The sequence below is a fragment of the Stegostoma tigrinum genome, chromosome 7 (genome assembly GCF_030684315.1).
Source record: "Stegostoma tigrinum isolate sSteTig4 chromosome 7, sSteTig4.hap1, whole genome shotgun sequence".
Classification (NCBI taxonomy): Eukaryota; Metazoa; Chordata; class Chondrichthyes; order Orectolobiformes; family Stegostomatidae; genus Stegostoma; species Stegostoma tigrinum.
Window position 1 is genome coordinate 28,855,762 of NC_081360.1, and position 18,435 is coordinate 28,874,196.

Below are 18,435 nucleotides of genomic sequence, written 5' to 3' on the forward strand. Positions count from 1 at the left end.
CACCCACATTCTCAATTCACCTCTTCTTACCCAAAATCTCTTCCCTACCTGTCTATCTGCCCCCACCAATCTTTACCAAATAAACAACAAAAAATGCACATTTTGCGTCATGTAACACTAGTTGATTTCCTCATGACTCTATGTCAGATCTCAGCCTCATACCATCATATCATCCTTGCCACCTGGCATCAGCTTCAAAGATCACTTTCAATCTGCCCCTATCTTTATTGATTGTTGCTGTGAAACATGCTCTTCTTAGATAGGGAACACTATGAGCATTAGCTTATTTTAGAATATGGATGACCAGAAAGGGATGATGGCATTCACTGCTCTGAGAATTCTGTAAAGTGTCACTACTTGCAGGAAGGATACCAGGGCAATTCCACAGTCATAATGTCCCCTGTATGGTTGTGAGCAAAAAGGTGAAGAGGACATTGTACAGGTAGGTATGACTACCTGTTTGGTTTATCAGGCAGTAGTAACAGAGGCTGCCTTGCCGTTAATGTTATGCAGGGTTGTCATACTTTAACTGGTAGTGTGCTGGAAATTAGGCCCTGTTATTTCTGAAGCTGTCACAAAAAGATCAAATCATACAAGATTCCCCAATTTGCCTGACTGTTTAGACTCAGGCGAAAAGAAAACATGAACTAGGTTTCTGCACTCAATAAGCAGTTCCATTTATTATAAGGAAATAAATGCTAGCTACAAAGTAAGCAACTGTGAACTGCGACTTATGACTCTACTAGATAAAACTCTAACCCCTTCATAAAACTCCCCCTTGAAATCAAACAGTCACAGACAGATAAAATAATGTTGGTGTTACAGGTGGAAGGAAAAACTGGGAAGATATTTTGATGCCCTGACCCTCCAGGGTCACTGAGATAATGTTTGTTTAGGCACAATATTCTTCAAAATTCTTCTCCAGGTACTTTTCAGTTCCTCGCAGAAGGCATACAGCGACTCTTTCACTGACTTATTGGTTAAAAGTAATAGTTTACAGCAGCTGGTGGGTGAGAATATGAGCTTCCTGCAGGCACTTTGTTTTTAAAATGTATGGAGAGACACAACACCTCTCCTTCCAGAGACCTGCAGGCTTCTGGTAATATCATTCACACCCATAAGCTGTTCAACTACACAGAAGCCAATCACATGATTGTTAGTAGGCAGCCAGCCTTTGTCATCTGTAGCTGATCACTACTCCCCAAACCAGTTACTTGCTGCAAGCCAAATTACACTGTGCGTACACCCCCTGGTTCCAGACCATTTGCAACCGACCTCCCCACCAGGTGAACACAGCAGCTGGGTAAACATTACTTATAATGAGTTTTGATAACTTACTTTTAGGAAGCGCAACAAACCTTCCACAATACTTGATAATAAAATGTGAGGCTGCATGAACACAGCAGGCCCAGCAGCATCTCAGGAGCACAAAAGCTGACGTTTCGGGCCTAGACCCTTCATCACCTTCCACAATCCTTGTCGTTTTGAAAAAAATCAAGCCTTTTCCCAGAGATAGAAGGACGTGCAGAAGCTAGAGAATCTGAGATAACAAGGTGTAGAGCTGGATGAGCACAGCAGGCCGATGAGCATCAGAGGAGCAGGAAAACTGACGTTACGGGCATAGAGCCTTCTTCAGAAATGGGGAGGGAAGGGATTCTGAAATAGAAAGGGAGAGGGGGGAGGCAGATTGAAGATGGAAAGAGGAGAAAATAGGGGGAGAGAAGACAGACAGGGGATGGAACCAGTAAAGGTGAGGTAGGGAGGGGATAGGTCAGTCCAGGGAGGACGGACAGGTCAAGGGGGGGCATAATGAAGCCAGTAGGTAGGAGATGGGGGTGGGGCTTGAGGCAGGAGGAAGGGATAGATGGGAGGAAGGACAGGTTAGAGAGGTGGTGACAAACTGGGCTGGTTTTGGGATGCCGTAGCGGGAGGGGAGATTTTGAAGCTTGTCAAATCCACATTGATACCATGGACTGCAGGGTTCCCAAGTGGAATACGAGGTGCTGTTCCTGCAATCTTTAGGTGGCATTGTTGTGGCACTGCAGGAGGCCCAGGATGGACATGTCATCTGAGGAATGGAAGGGGGAGCTGAAATGGTTTGTGACTGGGAGGTGCAGATGTTTAGTGCGAACCGAGCGGAGGTGTTCTGCAAAGCCTCCGCTTGGTTTCCCCGACGTAGAGGAGGCCACAACGGGAACAGCAGATGCAGTATACCACATTAGCAGATGTGCAGGTGAGCATCTGCTTGATATGGAAAGTCTTCTTGCTGCCTGGGATGGGGGTGGGGGGGGGAGGTGTGGGGGCAAGTGTAGCACTTCCTGCGGTTGCAGGGGAAGGTGCCGGGTGTGGCGGGGTTGGAGGGCAGCGTGGAGTGAACAAGGGAGTCACGGAGAGAGTGGTCTCTCCGGAAAGCAGACAAGGGTGGGGATGGGAAAATGTCTTGGGTGGTGGGGTCGGATTGTAGATGGCGGAAGTGTTGGAGGATGATGCGTTGTATCCGGAGGTTGGTGGGGTGGTGTGTGAGAACGAGGGGGATCCTCTTTGGGCGGTTGTGGCAGGGGCGGGGTGTGAGGGATGAGTTGTGGGAAACACGGGAGACACGGTTGAGGGCGTTCTCAACCACTGAGGGGGGAAGCTGCGGTCCTTGAAAAACAAGGACATCTGAGATGCTTGGAAGTGGAATGCCTCATCCTGGGAGCAGGTGTGGCAGAGGCGAAGGAATTAGGAATAGGGGATGGCATTTTTGCAGGAAGGTGGGTGGGAGGAGGTGTATTCTAAGTAGCTGTGGAAGTTGGTCGGCTTGGAATGGATATCGGTTTTCAGGTGGTTACCAGAGATGGAAACAGAGAGGTCTGGGAAGGAGAGAAAGGTATCAGAGATGGTCCTGGTGAACCTATGGTTGGGGTGAAAGGTGTTGGTGAAGTAGATGAACTGTTCGAGCTCCTTGTGGGAGCACAAAACGGCGCGAATACAGTCATCAGTGTAATGGAGGAAGAGCCTTTTCCCATTTCAGTCCATAAGAAACCTACTACAAAACAAAAATATATAGTCTTTACAAGGCAGAAATAGAGAGCAGGCATTAATGAGGGCATATTAGGGTTCACAATCTGAAAAGGATACAGGTGAGATGGGGACTAATTTCAGAAGTATAGAAATAAAATCAAATATCTATTCAGAGAAACTAGGAGAATTTTGGAAATACAGAACACACTTTAGTTTCTTTGAGCAAAATAAATTTTCAACAGGTAAGCTATTCACATACTGCATTTTTCTTTGTTATCCAGTTCTACGAGTTGAAGATAATCTCTTTAAAAGCTAATATTCCCATTTCAGCAAGAAAAATGATTAACAAAACCGATTTCTGACAGAGTTCTGAGGCTGATTCACTTGATGGCAATCTGTACATATTGTACAAGATAGTTTTGCGTATGTTCCAGCTGGAAAGATTACCCTCTTGAGATGTGAAAGCTGCTTTACAGCTGTCTTGGATCCTGTGTTTAATTTCGTTTAATACAAAATGGCCCCAACCTATCATACTAATTGCAAGACTCAGGCCACTATAATTGAAGAGTTCAAGTCAACATTACAAATAAAAACTTGGCTCTGTGCCTCATTTTCCATGTATTACATCTATATTTCTTATAATATAGACAATTCAATTGTTGTGTTTTATAGCACTCCCGACTCCAAGCAGACAAAACTGGCAAAGATTGATTTTACTTTCTGCAGATCCCTTGTAACTCGGCAGAAATCTGCAAAAATACAAGCTGCCAGAATGTTCGACTGCCAGGTACGCATCATCTTTGACTTAAAGAAATATTGTAAAGGGGACATGCTGACATGCTGATAGCTATAAAACAGTGTCAACCAATAGTACAATGCACTTTAGTGGTTGCACACTACATAACCTCCTGATTTCAGCCATGCCAGTGTGGGAAGAGCCATTTCCACAAATTTCTTTACACCTAAGCAAGTTACAATGCAGTATTCGCTGCTATTCTCTGTTAAGGCTGAACAGATAAATTATTTTAGACATAAATTAGATAGTCTTCTATAAAAGAGAAACTCTGCAAGGGTGTTGGGAGCAAGCAGGAGAGTAAGATTGGACAAGACGGTTAATGAAGGGAAAAAGCACTGGCACAGATATTATAGGTCAAAGTCCCTGTTTCAGAGTTGTCAATTTCTGGATGGAAATAAGAAATACTTCCTGGCTGCTATCACATGGCTTCATCAGAAAGGTGTGTTGCAGAGTATCTGCAGTAAATTATTTACTTATGACCAATCGCAACTATGTGAATATAGATACAAATAGATAAAACTTTGGACACTAACAACAACAGTATGCTATTCAAACTACCATATCTTCCAACAATACTTCCACTGAAAGCATGGTTCGGGAAGTCACCAGAAATATTGCAAGTCTTGAATGAGTGGAATATGTTGCGATGCCTTCAGGTTAAAGCTCCACCCCTACTGTTTTTTACATAACCACGAACTGAAGGGCAGTTCCTCAACTGTTCTGTTAGCAAAGTTCTGCAGGTCCTAAACATCTAAAACAAAAAAACTGAACATGCTGGAAGCACTCAGCATGTGAGAGAGCTTGTGTACAGGTTCTGTAGTTTGCCCACTAATTTAAATGCAGCTGAAACTGGGGATCTGATGAAATTGGTGTCATGCAGCGGGAGCATAAGGGTCTGGATTTCTGATGCAAATATGGTACGGTTCCTTAAAACGGCACTTGCAATCCCTGCTAGCATCAAAGGTTGAAATTGGTCACAATTGTTATGTGCTCAGATGTTTACAGGGAAAATAAAACTAAGAGTTGTCAAACAAGGTGTTTTAAATGGTGAGCTGCAGAAGCCAGGATGATATCGAACGATAAAGAACCAATGAACACCCTTGCGAAAGCAGTAAAAAATGCCAATAAACCAATATCAGAAAAAAATGTGTATACTGGTCCCATGAAAACATCAGTCAGAAAATATATCTCAGGTTGTTGTTTGCCTTTACTAATTACTAATCCAGCAAAGAAGCAATTAGCTAAATCAAGTAAATAAGGTTAGAAAGAAATGGTTAGGCAGATGGCGTGTTGAAACAGCAACCTGTGGGAGTTGTGGAGAGCACTGCAATTCCAAAGAGACATATCTGCTATACGTCTTTGAAGCATGAGCAATTTCAACTTAGAGTTGTTGAGCTAGGGGCCAAGTTGCAGACATTTTGGGGCATCAAACCCCCTTCAAACAAAGTAAGTCACACCCTTTAATTTAAGCAGAAGTTTGGAGTAGATCAATGGTGAGGGACAAGCAGGTGTGTGACTATGAATCTACACATTAGAGATTCACAATGTAATAATGAGCAGTCTGAGTCCTTGACTTTGACCAACAAGTGCAAGGTACATGCTACCTGCATGGATCAAAATAAGTGCTGCAGGGTGGATGGGTAAGTTGATCACCCTAATGTTATCATCGAATTGCGTATCAACTAGGGAGAGTGAAAGGAAAATGATAGGATTGGAGGATTGTATCCTTAGTGGTTTGTACAACGATCACTACAGCAAAAATTGGGAATTCCAAAGGTTGTGTTGCCTGCCCAGCTGTCTCTCTACTTGGTGTAAGGCTCAAGGGTTACCTCCTGGCAGCTGGAGTTAACTTGAGAGTGATAGGAGGTGAATCCTGTTCCTGTCCCACATAAGAACAAATAGGCAGGAGTAGGAATGATGTTTTGCTGAGAAAGTTTGGACAGCTAGAATAAAATTGAGATGAAGGAATTCACAGAGAATAATCTCTAGAATGTGCCAATTGCCAAAGAGTAAAACAGATTTAGAGCGTTAACTACCGGGCTCAAAGAGAGGCGCAGGGAGAAGTTGTTTTGTTTCATGGGGCAGTGACACCAGCATTAGGACAACAGTCTCGCTGGGATGGGCTTGACTTAAACCAGACATGAACTAATATTCTACAAATCATGCAACTAAGACCAAAGATAGGGCTTAAAAACTTAAAATGCAGGTCTGTAGTTTGAGCTGGAGAGGGGGCTGTTGGTCATTGAGGGAGGGGCAAAGATTTAGAAAAACTGAAGAAAAAATTGAAGTAATGGAGCAGTGTAATAATTTGGGTAAAACCATCAAAACAGGGCAGCAAAGGATAGAGAATTTAACATTAATTGTGTATCAGCATATAAGGTCCATATAATGAATAGTAGTTAAAAAAAATAAGATAAACAATCTAGCAGCAAAAAAACGAGTTAAATGGATTTGATATAATCATCACAATAGAGACAACGGACAGACTTTCCCTGACTCTGAGGGAATTGGTGAGAAATTACGAGAACTGCACGAGATAGCCAGAGAGAAACTTACCACCATCAAGAGGAAAGGTCCCATTTTCCAACAGTGTGGAATGACAAAATGAAGTTCTTGCTAGCAAACAGTGAGAGGCCTATTTGTATGCATTAACATCCTCATTATTACTTAAACTTATGTGCTTGATATGCAGTTTCCCCACTTTCACATCTGCCAGACAGAAACTAGATGGCGTCAATTCTCAACATGAAAGTCAGAGCAAATACCAGTCTGATGCTTGCTCCTCCAGACCTCCAACAGTCATGGGCAACTCAGTGCATTTCCTTGGGCAGCGACTGGGCATTCCCCACCTTCCAGCAGGATCACCTAGGTCCTGTTGGCAAATTTGAGTGACAATTGCCGTCTGTCCAACAAGTCCAGTGCAACAGTAGACTGCCAATTCTTGACTGGGTGCGCAGCTGTATTTCAAAGATGACACCAGGAATCCCAGGGAGGGATAATAATGATATAATAATATTGAGGGATAAATAGCTGATAGGACCTGTAACATTACTAAACACTGCAGTAATCATCAAACAAGAAATAATTGGAAAGATAAGGTACTTCAAGCTTCAAAAAGACAAGACAAATCAAATTATCAAAGGTAGCCTGGAAGATGCATTTGCAGAATGTTTTCGTAATAGCTCCTAGAAGAATATGTTGTGGAATCACCTGGGGCTGAAACTACTTTACATCTTGTATGAATGAGATAGATCCATATATGGGTCACAAGAACAGTTGAAGGCTGTGTTAGAGTGAAAGAATAGGCTTGTAAGGTTTAAAGAATAAGAGTAAGCCTGAATATTGCAAATGTTCTATAAATTAGCAAAGGGTGTGCAAAACATTAACAAAGAGATGAAATTGAACTAGTCAGGCATATAAAAAATGGATTGTACAAGCTTTTAAGCACATAATCAGGAGAGGCAGACACAAAGGAAGTTACATGGGGAATGTGAAATGGCAGAGTTGTTGAACGCTTATGTCTGTCTTCAGTAGAAGATTCAAATTAAATACCAGAAACAAAGAGTAATTAGTATCAGCAGAAAAATGTATTGCCAAAACATGTGGGATGAAGAGCTGTCAAATCCCCATGACATGACTGACTACTTCCTAGGGTTCTAAAACAAATAGCTGTTGAGCTAGTGCATGCATTGGTAATGATTTTCCAAAATCCTACAGACTCCAGAATGTTCCCAGCACTTTATGAGGGTTAGCAAGTGTAACACCACTATTCAAGAATGGAGGGAGAGTGGAAAGCAGAAAAGGAGGTATAGGTCAATAGCCTAACACCACACATCAGGAAAATGCAGGAATACATTCTTCAACATGTCTTAATAATGCACTTTAGCAATCATTGTATAATCAGATGGTCAACATGGTTTTACAAAAGATAAACTGTATTTGACAAGCAAGTTTTGAGAAGATTTGTAGCTCAGGTTGAGGTTCTGGATGTGAGTTTGCTCGCTGAGCTGGAAGGTTAGTTTTCAGACGTTTTGTCACCATTCTAGGTAACATCATCAGTGAGACTCCGACGAAGCGCTGGTGTTATGTCCCGCTTTCTATTTATCTGGTTAAGTTTTCTTGGGTTGGTGATGTCATTTCCTGTTCTTTTTCTCAGGGGATGGTAGATTGGCTCCAAATCAATGTGTTTGTTGATGGAATTCCGGTTGGAATGACATGCTTCTAGGAATTCTCGTGCGTGTCTCTGTTTGGCTTGTCCTAGGATGGATGTGTTGTCCCAATCAAAGTGGTATCCTTCCTCATCTGTATGTAAGGATACGAGTGATAGTGGGTCATGTTGTTTTGTGGCTAGTTGATGTTCATGTATTCTGGTGGCTAGCTTTCTGCCAGTTTGTCCAATGTAGTGTTTGTCACAGTTCTTGCAAGGTATTTTGTACATGACGTTTGTTTTGTTTGTTGGCTGTATAGGGTCTTTTTTATAGTGTATTTGACAACTTATTAGAATTTTGTGAGGACATAACTCATAAGATGGAGAATAAGGGTGCAATCAGATGTAGTACACTTGCATCTCCAAAAGGCATGAGGTGCCTTACAGAAAATTACTGTGCAAGTTCAGACCTGATGGACTGTGGGATCGTACCTTGATGTGTATGGAACATTGGATAATGGACTGGAACCAGACAGGAGAGATAAAGAGGGCATTTGCAAACTGGAGAGCTGTAACTGGTAAAAAGCCGTAAGGATCAGTGCCAGGGTCTCACCAATTCGCAATCCACATGAATGACTTTGAAGGTGAGAAGGTGAGACTTGAGAGTAGTGCATCCAGGTTTGCTGACAAGGCAAAGCTAGTCAGGAGTGCAAACTACGAGGAGTACTCAAAGGGTTTGTAAAGAGATATTGATAGTTTAAGAGAGTGGACAACAAGGTGAGAGATGGAACAGAATGTGTTGAAATGTGAGGTTAGTTGCTTTAATAATAATAGAAAGGCATAATACATTTTATAATGGGAACAATGTTTAATTGTTGAGAGACTCTGTGTACTCTTGTAAGGAAGCAGAAGGTTAACGTGTAGGTCCAACAAACTAGGAAGGCAAATGGCATGTTGACTCATTGCAAGGTGTGATGTACAAGAACAAGAACAATAAAGTCTTGCTACAATTGTGTACAGCTTTTGTGAGGCAATGTTGGTGACAGTAATTTGTGTAATATTTGTCCCTCCGCATGTGAAACAAAACTTACTTCCCTTAGAAGTCCGGTAGATTGACTCCTGGGAATGAGAAGGCAGTCCTATGATGAGAGACTGAGTAAATTTGTCCTTGAGAAGAATAGAGGTGGTCATATTGATAAATTCAGAAGGGACTTGACAGGACAGGCACTTAGAAATTGTTCTGTCTGCCTGGAGAATCTAAAACACATAAGCACTATCTCAAGGCAGGTAACAATTTTTTTAGGAGTAAGATAAGGAGGAAAACCAAAGGCCATGGCAAATAAGGCTCATTGGTTCTCATCGTGAGTGTTCGGCTCCCATTGTGTCATCAGTATAAAGGACAATTTTTTTTTAAAGAGCTGTCTTATTTCTGGTTTGTGGCAAGAAGAAATGCATGCAACCATGAGATGGGGTCTCAGTTTTGCATATAATTTCCTTCATACCTGCTGTACTTCTCTATCTTTGTCCATATACTCCCAGTAATCTGTGACTAAGAAGACTCCATATACATCTTTCAGTGCTTCCAACAGGCTCTTTTCATTGTCCAGGTCAGCTTTTACAATCTCAGCTCCAAGACGTTTCAATTCTTGAACTGCTTTTTTTCTTGGGTTCCTCGTAATAGCTCTCACCTTGAATGAGCCATCCTTCAATAGGGCCATCGCCACTGATCCACCTTGATTTCCTGCCCAAGATTGAAAATTTCCATTAATTCTATTCATGGGGAATGTTCGCAACTTGATAAATCTTTTGTAGTAAGTATAAAGGAATTGTTTTGGAACTCTGTTTATTTGTTCCCTTATGTTTAAGGCCACCAAACCCAATGAATAAAAATCTGCTCATCCACTTGTTTAATACTCCCTTGGAAGAAGTGCTGTATACAGGCACAGCCTGAGGTTAATTAGAGGCTGTGTCTCAGTAAAATATGCCTGTTTTTAAAAATAAAAGTGAACTTGACTTTCTTTTGAAATCAGATCTTACATGTTTATTGGTGGGTTCTCTATCTGCTCAGTTTTAATCTGTTAATCCCGTCAACACAATTTTTCAGCCTTTGGGAGAGGATGCAACTATAGTTTATACGTGTGTATGTGTGAGATGACTTTGAGGTGCCATGAACGTGGTAGACCCAATTCTTTTATTGCAGGCATAAGACTTAACTCCGATGAGAAATTTGTCTCTTGAGCTGTATGCAAAAATTATTTCCAATGATTTTGTTTTTCTCATGCCTCATTACTTACTTGGCCCTGCATTGTGTGATCAGAGGCTGTTTTGTAAAGTGAAGGTCAAGCTTCCACTGGACTATTTTAAACCTTGAGCCGATCTCTGGGAATCCCTGAGAGTTTTCCTTGTTTACAGAATCAGGAAAGTCATAGGTTTGATCCCGAGGTAGCTAGGCACTGCAATTAGCCTCAGTGCCAGGAGCTATCGCTCAGACTCCTGTGGCTGGATTTTATATGCCCTGTTGGGACAGACTCGGAATGCGTCAGGGACAATTTGGCAAGAGAAGGCCGTAAGCTGGGCAGAGTGGGTTTGGTGGTGCTGGTGATTGGGAGGGAGCTATGCCGTTGTCTTTCTGCCTCCTTGTGGGAGACGGTGGCCCTCCTCCCTTCAGCCCAACTTCAAAGTTATCAACAATAGGTGTTTGTGTGTGCGTGTGTATGTTGTTTTGTCTTCGCCAAAGACCACCAGTCAAGCCTTCATCATTGGTGATGGTTGCGAACTCTTCCTTCAAGTGCAATTCTACAGCAGCCACAAGACAGAGAGGCATTGCCGAGACTGTGGAATTGCCAGCTGTCTCTGTCCTAAAAAGGTGACTCATAATTTTAAATCAGTGCCCCTAGTTCTTTGTTCACCTGAAAGGGGAAACAGCTTTTCCACATCCACCTTGTCAAGGACATTCGGAATCGTACACCTCCCTGTTAGGAAAGGATAGCAAAGATGATACTCGATAGGAGTGAGAGAGACAGGGTAGTTGTCATGGGGGACTTCAACTTTCCAAATATTGACTGGGAACACTATAGTTCGAGTACTCTAGATGGGTCAGTTTTTGTCCAGAGTGTGCAGGAGGGCTTCCTGACACAGTATGTAGATAGGCCAACAAGGGGCGAAACCACATTAGATTTGGTACTGAGTAATGAGCCTGGCCAGGTGTTAGATTTGTAAGTAGGTGAGCACTTTGGTGATAGCGATCACAATTCTGTTATGTTTACTTTAGTGATGGAAAGGGATAGGTGTATACCACTGGGCAAGAGTTATAGCTGGGGGAAAGGCAATTACGATGAGATTAGGCAAGATTTAGGGAGCATAGGATGGGGAAGGAAACTGCAGGGGATGGGCACATTGGAAATGTGGAGCTTATTCAAGGAAAAGCTCCTGTGTGTCCTAGATAAATATGTACCTGTCAGGCAGGGAGGAAGCTGTAGAGTGCGGGAGCCGTGGTTTATGAAGGAGGTAGAATCTCTAGTCAAGAGGAAGAAGAAGGCTTATGTTAGGATGAGATGTGATGGCTCAGTTAGGGCGCTTGAGGGCTACGAGGTGGCCAGGAAAGACCTAAAGAGAGAGCTCAGAAGAGCCAGGAGGAGACATGAGAAGTTGTTGGCGGATAGGATCAGGGTAAACCCTAAGGCTTTCTACAGGTATTTAAGGAATAAATGAATGACAAAAGTAAGATTAGGCACAATCAAGGATAGTAGTGGTAAGTTGTGTGTGGAGTCAGATGTGATAGGGGAAGCGCTAAATTAATATTTTTCAAGAATATTCACTCCAGAAAACGACAATGTTGTCGAGGAGAATACTGAAATACAGGCTACTAGACTAGGTGGGATTGAGGTTCACAAGGAAGAGGTATTAGAAATCCTACAGGGGGTGAAGATAGATAAGTCCCCTGGGCCAGATGGGATTTATCCTAGGATCCTCTGGGAAGCCAGGGAGGAGATTGCCGAGCCTTTGGCATTGATCTTTAACTCGTCATTGTCTACAGGAACAGTGCCAGACAACTGGAGGATAGCAAATGTGGTTCCCCTGTTCAACAAAGGGAGTAGAGACAACCCTGGTAATTATAGACCAGTGAGCCTTACCTCAGTTGTTGGTAAACTGTTGGAAAAGGTTATAAGGGATAGGATTTATAATCATCTAGAAAAGAATTGATTAGGGATAGTCAGCATGGTTTTGTGAAGGGAAGGTCGTGCCTCACAAACCTTATTGAGTTCTATGAGAAGGTGACCAAACAGGTAGATGAGAGTAAACCGGTTGATGTGGTGTATATGGATTTCAGCAAGGCGTTCGATAAGGTTCCCCACAGTAGGCTATTGTACAAAATGCGGAGGAATGGAATTGTGGGAGATATAGCAGTTTGAATCGGAAACTGGCTTGCTGAAAGAAGACAGAGGGTGGTAGTTGATGGGAAATGTACATCCTGGAGACCAGTTACCAGTGTTGGGTCCACTGCTGTTTGTCATTTTTATAAATGACCTGGATGAGGGTGTAGAAGGATGGGTTAGTAAATTTGCAGATGACACTAAGTATGGTGGAGTTGTGGATAGTGACGAAGGACGCTGTAGGTTGCAGAGAGACATAGATAAGCTGCAGAGCTGGGCTGAGAGGTGGCAAATGGAGTTTAATGCAGACAAGTGTGAGGTGATGCACGTTGATAGGAGTAACCGGAAGGCAAAGTACTGGGCTAACGGTAAGATTCTTAGTAGTGTAGATGAGCAAAGAGATCTCAGTGTCCATGTACACAGATCCTTGAAAGTTGCCACACAGGTTGAAAGGGCTGTTAAGAAGGCATACAGTGTTTTAGCTTTTATTAATAGAGGGATTGAGTTCCGGAACCAAGAGGTTATGGTGAAGCTGTACAAAACTCTGGTGCAGCCGCACTTGGAGTATTGTGTACAATCCTGGTCACCGCATTATAAGAAGCATGTGGAAGCTTTGGAAAGGGTGCAGAGGAGATTTACTAGGATGTTGCCTGGTATGGAGGGGAGGTCTTACGAGGAAAGGCTGAGGGACTTGAGGCTGTTTTCATTAGAGAGAAGAAAGTTGAGAGGTGACTTAATTGAAACATATAAAATAACCAGAGGGTTAGATAGGGTGGATACGGAGAGCCTTTTTCCTAGGATGGTGATGGCGAGCACGAGGGGGCATAGCTTTAAATTGAGGGATGAAAGATATAGGACATATGTCAGAGGTAGTTTCGTTACTCAGAGAGTAGTAAGGGAATGGATCGCTTTGCCTCAACAGTAGTAGATTCGTCAACTTTAGGTACATTTAAGTCATCATTGGACAAGCATATGGACGTACATGGAATAGTGTAGGTTAGATGGGCTTGAGATCGGTATGACAGGTCGGCACAACAATCGAGGGCCGAACGGCCTGTACTGTGCTGTACAGTTCTATGTTCTATGTATACAATTCAATCAAGTCACCCCTCACATTCCCACCCCGACATCCGCACCCCTCTGCTCGTCAGCCCAGCGCCCCTGCCTGTCACCCAATGGATGTTGGCAACCATGAAGTTCTGCCCAACTTGAGTCTATTTTTTTCAAAACGCATGGGAGGTAAAGAGGAAAATCCGGAAAATTACTGATTGATTGAAAATGAGTGAATCAGACATCTCAGGTTTAAAGATAATGAAATGTGAGGCTGGATGAACACAACAGGCCCAGCAGCATCCCAGGAGCACAAAAGCTGACGTTTCGGGCCTAGACCCTTCATCAGAGAGGGGGATGGGGTGAGGGTTCTGGAATAAATAGGGAGAGAGGGGGAGGCGGACCGAAGATGGAGAGAAAAGAAGATAGGTGGAGAGGAGAGCATAGGTAGGGAGGTAGGGAGGGGATAGGTCAGTCCAGGGAAGACGGACAGGTCAAGGAGTTGGGATGAGGTTAGTAGGTAGGAGATGGAGATGCGGCTTGGGGTGGGAGTAAGGGATGGGTGAGAGGAAGAACAGATTAGGGAGGCAGAGACAGGCTGGATTGGTTTTGGGATGCGGGGGTGGAGGGGAAGAGCTGGGCTGGTTGTGTGGTACAGTGGGGGGAAGGGACAAACTGGGCTGGTTTTGGGATGCGGTGGGGGAAGGGGAGATTTTGAAGCTGGTGAAGTCCACATTGATACCATTGGGCTGCAGGGTTCCCAAGCGGAATATGAGTTGCTGTTCCTGCAACCTTCGGGTGGCATCATTGTGGCACTGCAGGAGGCCCATGATGGACATGTCATCTAAAGAATGGGAGGGGGAGTGGAAATGGTTTGCGACTGGGAGGTGCAGTTGTTTATTGCGAACCGAGCGGAGGTGTTCTGCAAAGGGGTCCCCGAGCCTCCGCTTGGTTTCCCCAATGTAGAGGGAGCCACACCGGGTACAGTGGATGCAGTATACCACATTGGCAGATGTGTAGGTGAACTTCTGCTTAATGTGGAAAGTCATCTTGGGGCCTGGGATAGGGGTGAGGGAGGAGGTGTGGGGGCAAGTGTAGCATTTCCTGTGGTTGCAGGGGAAGGTGCCGGGTGTGGTGGGGTTGGAGGGCAGTGTGGAGCGAACAAGGGAGTCATGGAGAGAGTGGTCTCTCCGGAAAGCAGACAGGGCTGTGGATGGAAAAATGTCTTGGGTGGTGGGGTCGGATTGTAGATGGCGGAAGTGTCGGAGGGTGATGCGTTGTATCTGGAGGTTGGTGGGGTGGTGTGTGAGAACGAGGGGGATCCTCTTTGGGCGGTTGTGGCGGGGGCGGTGTGTGAGGAATGTTTTGCGGGAAATGCGGGAGACGCGGTCAAGGGCGTTCTCGACCACTGTGGGGGGAAAGTTGCGGTCCTTGAAGAACTTGGACATCTGGGATGTGCGGGAGTGGAATGCCTCATCGAATTGGGAATCGGGGATGGAATTTTTGCAGGAGGGTGGGTGGGAGGAGGTGTATTCTAGGTAGCTGTGGGAGTCGGTGGGCTTGAAATGGACATCACTTACAAGCTGGTTGCCTGAGATGGAGACTGAGAGGTCCAGGAAGGTGAGGGATGTGTTGGAGATGGCCCAGGTGAACTGAAGGTTGGGGTGGAAGGTGTTGGTGAAGTGGATGAACTGTTCCAGCTCCTCTGGGGAGCACGAGGCGGCACCGATACAGTCATCAATGTAACAGCGGAAGAGGTGGGGTTTGGAGCCTGTGTGGCTGCGGAAGAGGGACTGTTCCACGTAACCTACAAAGAGGCAGGCATAGCTGGGGCCCATGCGGGTGCCCATGGCCACCCCCTTAGTCTGTAGGAAGTGGGAGGAATCAAAAGAGAATTTGTTGAGGGTGAGGACGAGTTCGGCTAGGCGGATGAGGGGGACTGGTCGGGCCTGCGGGACAGGAAGAAGCGGAGGGCCTTGAGGCCATCTGCATGCGGAATACAGGTGTATAGGGACTGGGCATCCATGGTGAAAATGAGGTGTTGGGGGCTAGGGAATTGGAAGTCCTGGAGGAGGTGGAGGGCGTGGGTGGTGTCACGGACGTAGGTAGGGAGTTCCTGGACCAAAGGGGAGAAAATGGAGTCCAGATAGGTGGAGATGAGTTCGGTGGGGCAGGAGCAGGCTGAGACGATGGGTCAACCAGGGCAGGCAGGTTTGTGGATTTTGGGAAGGAGATAGAAACGGGCCGTGCGGGGTTGGGGAACAATGAGGTTGGAGGCTGTGGGTGGGAGGTCCCCTGAGGTGATGAGGTCATGAATGATGTTGGAGATGATGGTTTGGTGCTTGGGTGTGGGGTCATGATTGAGGGGGCGGTAGGAGGTGGTGTCGGTTTTCACCATGGATGTCCAGTCCCTATACACCTGTATTCCGCATGCAGATGGCCTCTCGGCCCTCCGCTTCTTCCTGTCCCGCAGGCCCGACCAGTCCCCCTCCACCGACACCCTCATCCACTTAGCCAAACTCGTCCTCACCCTCAACAACTTCTCTTTCGATTCCTCCCACTTCCTACAGACTAAGGGGGTGGCCATGGGCACCCGCATGGGCCCCAGCTATGCCTGCCTCTTGGTAGGTTACGTGGAACAGTCCCTCTTCCGCAGCTACACAGGCCCCAAACCCCACCTCTTCCTCCGTTACACAGATGACTGTATCGGCGCCACCTCGTGCTCCCCAGAGGAGCTCGAACAGTTCATCCGCTTCACCAACACCTTCCACCCCAACCTTCAAGTCACCTGGGCCATCTCCAGCACATCCCTCACCTTCCTGGACCTCTCTGTCTCCATCTCAGGCAACCAGCTTGTAAGTGATGTCCATTTCAAGCCCACCGACTCCCACAGCTACCTAGAATACACCTCCTCCCACCCACCCTCCTGCAAAAATTCCATCCCCTATTCCCAATTCCTCTGCCTCTGCTCCCACGATGAGGCATTCCACTCCTGCACATCCCAGATGTCCAAGTTCTTCAAGGACCGCAACTTTCCCCCTACAGTGCTCGAGAATGCCCTTGACCGCGTCTCCCGCATTTCCCACAACACATCCCTCACACCCCGCCCCTGCCACAACCGCCCAAAGAGGATCCCCCTCGTTCTCACACTCCACCCCACCAACCTCCGGATACAACGCATCATCCTCCGACACTTCCGCCATCTACAATCCGACCCCACCGCCCAAGACATTTTTCCATCCCCAGCGCTGTCTGCTTTCCGGAGAGACCACTCTCTCCATGACTCCCTTGTTCGCTCCACACTGCCCTCCAACCCCACCACACCCGACACCTTCCCCTGCAACCGCAGGAAATGCTACACTTGTCCCCACACCTCCTCCCTCACCCCTATCCCAGGCCCCAAGATGACGTTCCATATTAAGCAGAGGTCCACCTGCACATCTGCCAATGTGGTATACTGCATCCATTGTACCCGGTGTGGCTTCCTCTACATTGGGGAAACCAAGCGGAGGCTTGGGGACGGCTTTGCAGACACCTCCGCTCGGTTCGCAATAAACAACTGCACCTCCCAGTCGCAAACCATTTCCACTCCCCTTCCCATTCTTTAGATGACACGTCCATCATGGGCCTCCTGCAGTGCCACAATGATGCCAACCGAAGTTTGCAGGAACAGCAACTCATATTCCGCTTGGGAACCCTGCAGCCCAATGGTATCAATGTGGACTTCACCAGCTTCAAAATCTCCCCTTCCCCCACCGCATCCCAAAACCAGCCCAGTTTGTCCCCTCCCCCCACTGCACCACACAACCAGCCCAGCTCTTCCCCTCCACCCAGTGCATCCCAAAACCAGTCCAACCTGTCTCTGCCTCCCTAACCTGTTCTTCCTCTCACCCATCCCTTACTCCCACGCCAAGCCGCACCTCCATCTCCTACCGACTAACCTCATCCCACCTCCTTGATCTGTCCGTCTTCCCTGGACTGACCTATCCCCTCCCTACCTCCCCACCTATACTCTCCTCTCCACCTATCTTCTTTTCTCTCCATCTTCGGTCCGCCTCCCCCTCTCTCCCTATTTATTCCAGAACCCTCATCCCGTCCCCCTCTCTGAAGAAGGGTTTAGGCCGGAAATGTCAGGTTTTGTGCTCCTGAGATGCTGCTGGGCCTGCTGTGTTCATCCAGCCTCACATTTCATTATCTTGGATTCTCCAGCATCTGCAGTTCCCATTATCACATCTAAGGTTTAAAATGTGGCAATTTCTGTTTTAAGCACGTACTTTAATCAGTGCCTTCTTTAGGACCTTCAGTCTTCCCTTCATAGTGACATTCAACAAACTGCAGCTTTGCTCATTTCAAAGCAAGAGCTCTGATTTCCAGCAAAAGTTATTTCAGATGTGATAATAGCAGTCAATAACTGCTTGTCACTTTGATTACAGAATCCCAGTCACTTGCTGTAATAATGTTTGTATCCTCAAATGCAATTACTGATACAACTTCATTGCAAGGCTATCCAAATGATACTTGATTCAAAGACTACGACTTTAACTTCTGCATTCAAATTTTCAATAAAAATTTTTAAAAATACGTATCTTGCTTATTCACTGAAAAGCTGTGAACCGATGGATGCTAGGTGAGTGTATAAATTCCACATCTTCCCCATTTTAATTTGATCAAGAGGACAATTAGGTGAGAACGTTTGTGCTGCACTTTTAAGCAATAAATTTAGTAGAACCTTTAAGAGATAATTGTCCACCATGAGGTTTCTGTCATTTATTAGAAGAAACACTTGTTTGCTGGCTTTTCCTCACTGGCAGTATGGCTGTGATTTGTGTGAAATTGCTTGCTTCAACCCACACAGTGGTTCTTGTTACAGTCATCCAATGTAGCACTGATTCATGTACTTACTAGATACCCTTGACAAATTAATTGCTCTGTAGTCATACATTTATTGATATCAAGATTATTGATTGAAAAAATGATTACATGTCATTTTATCAGTTTTCTTCTGCGTGGCAAGAATTTTCTTCCAGAGGTCTCATTTAAACTGTCATCTCAATCTCAGAAAATGA

The 18,435-nt window shown here is 45.4% G+C and overlaps 1 protein-coding gene across 1 annotated transcript in view; it reads right to left on the minus strand.

Annotated features, from left to right (window-relative positions):
• The window catches only part of LOC125454007 (nmrA-like family domain-containing protein 1), a 66,307-nt gene that overhangs the window by 14,730 nt on the left and 33,142 nt on the right, over positions 1 to 18,435 (minus strand). Inside the window, exon 2 of the mRNA XM_048534248.2 lies at positions 9,449 to 9,687. Within this exon, the coding sequence (XP_048390205.1) occupies positions 9,449 to 9,687 (239 nt within the window). The remainder of the gene's footprint in view (positions 1 to 9,448; positions 9,688 to 18,435) is intronic.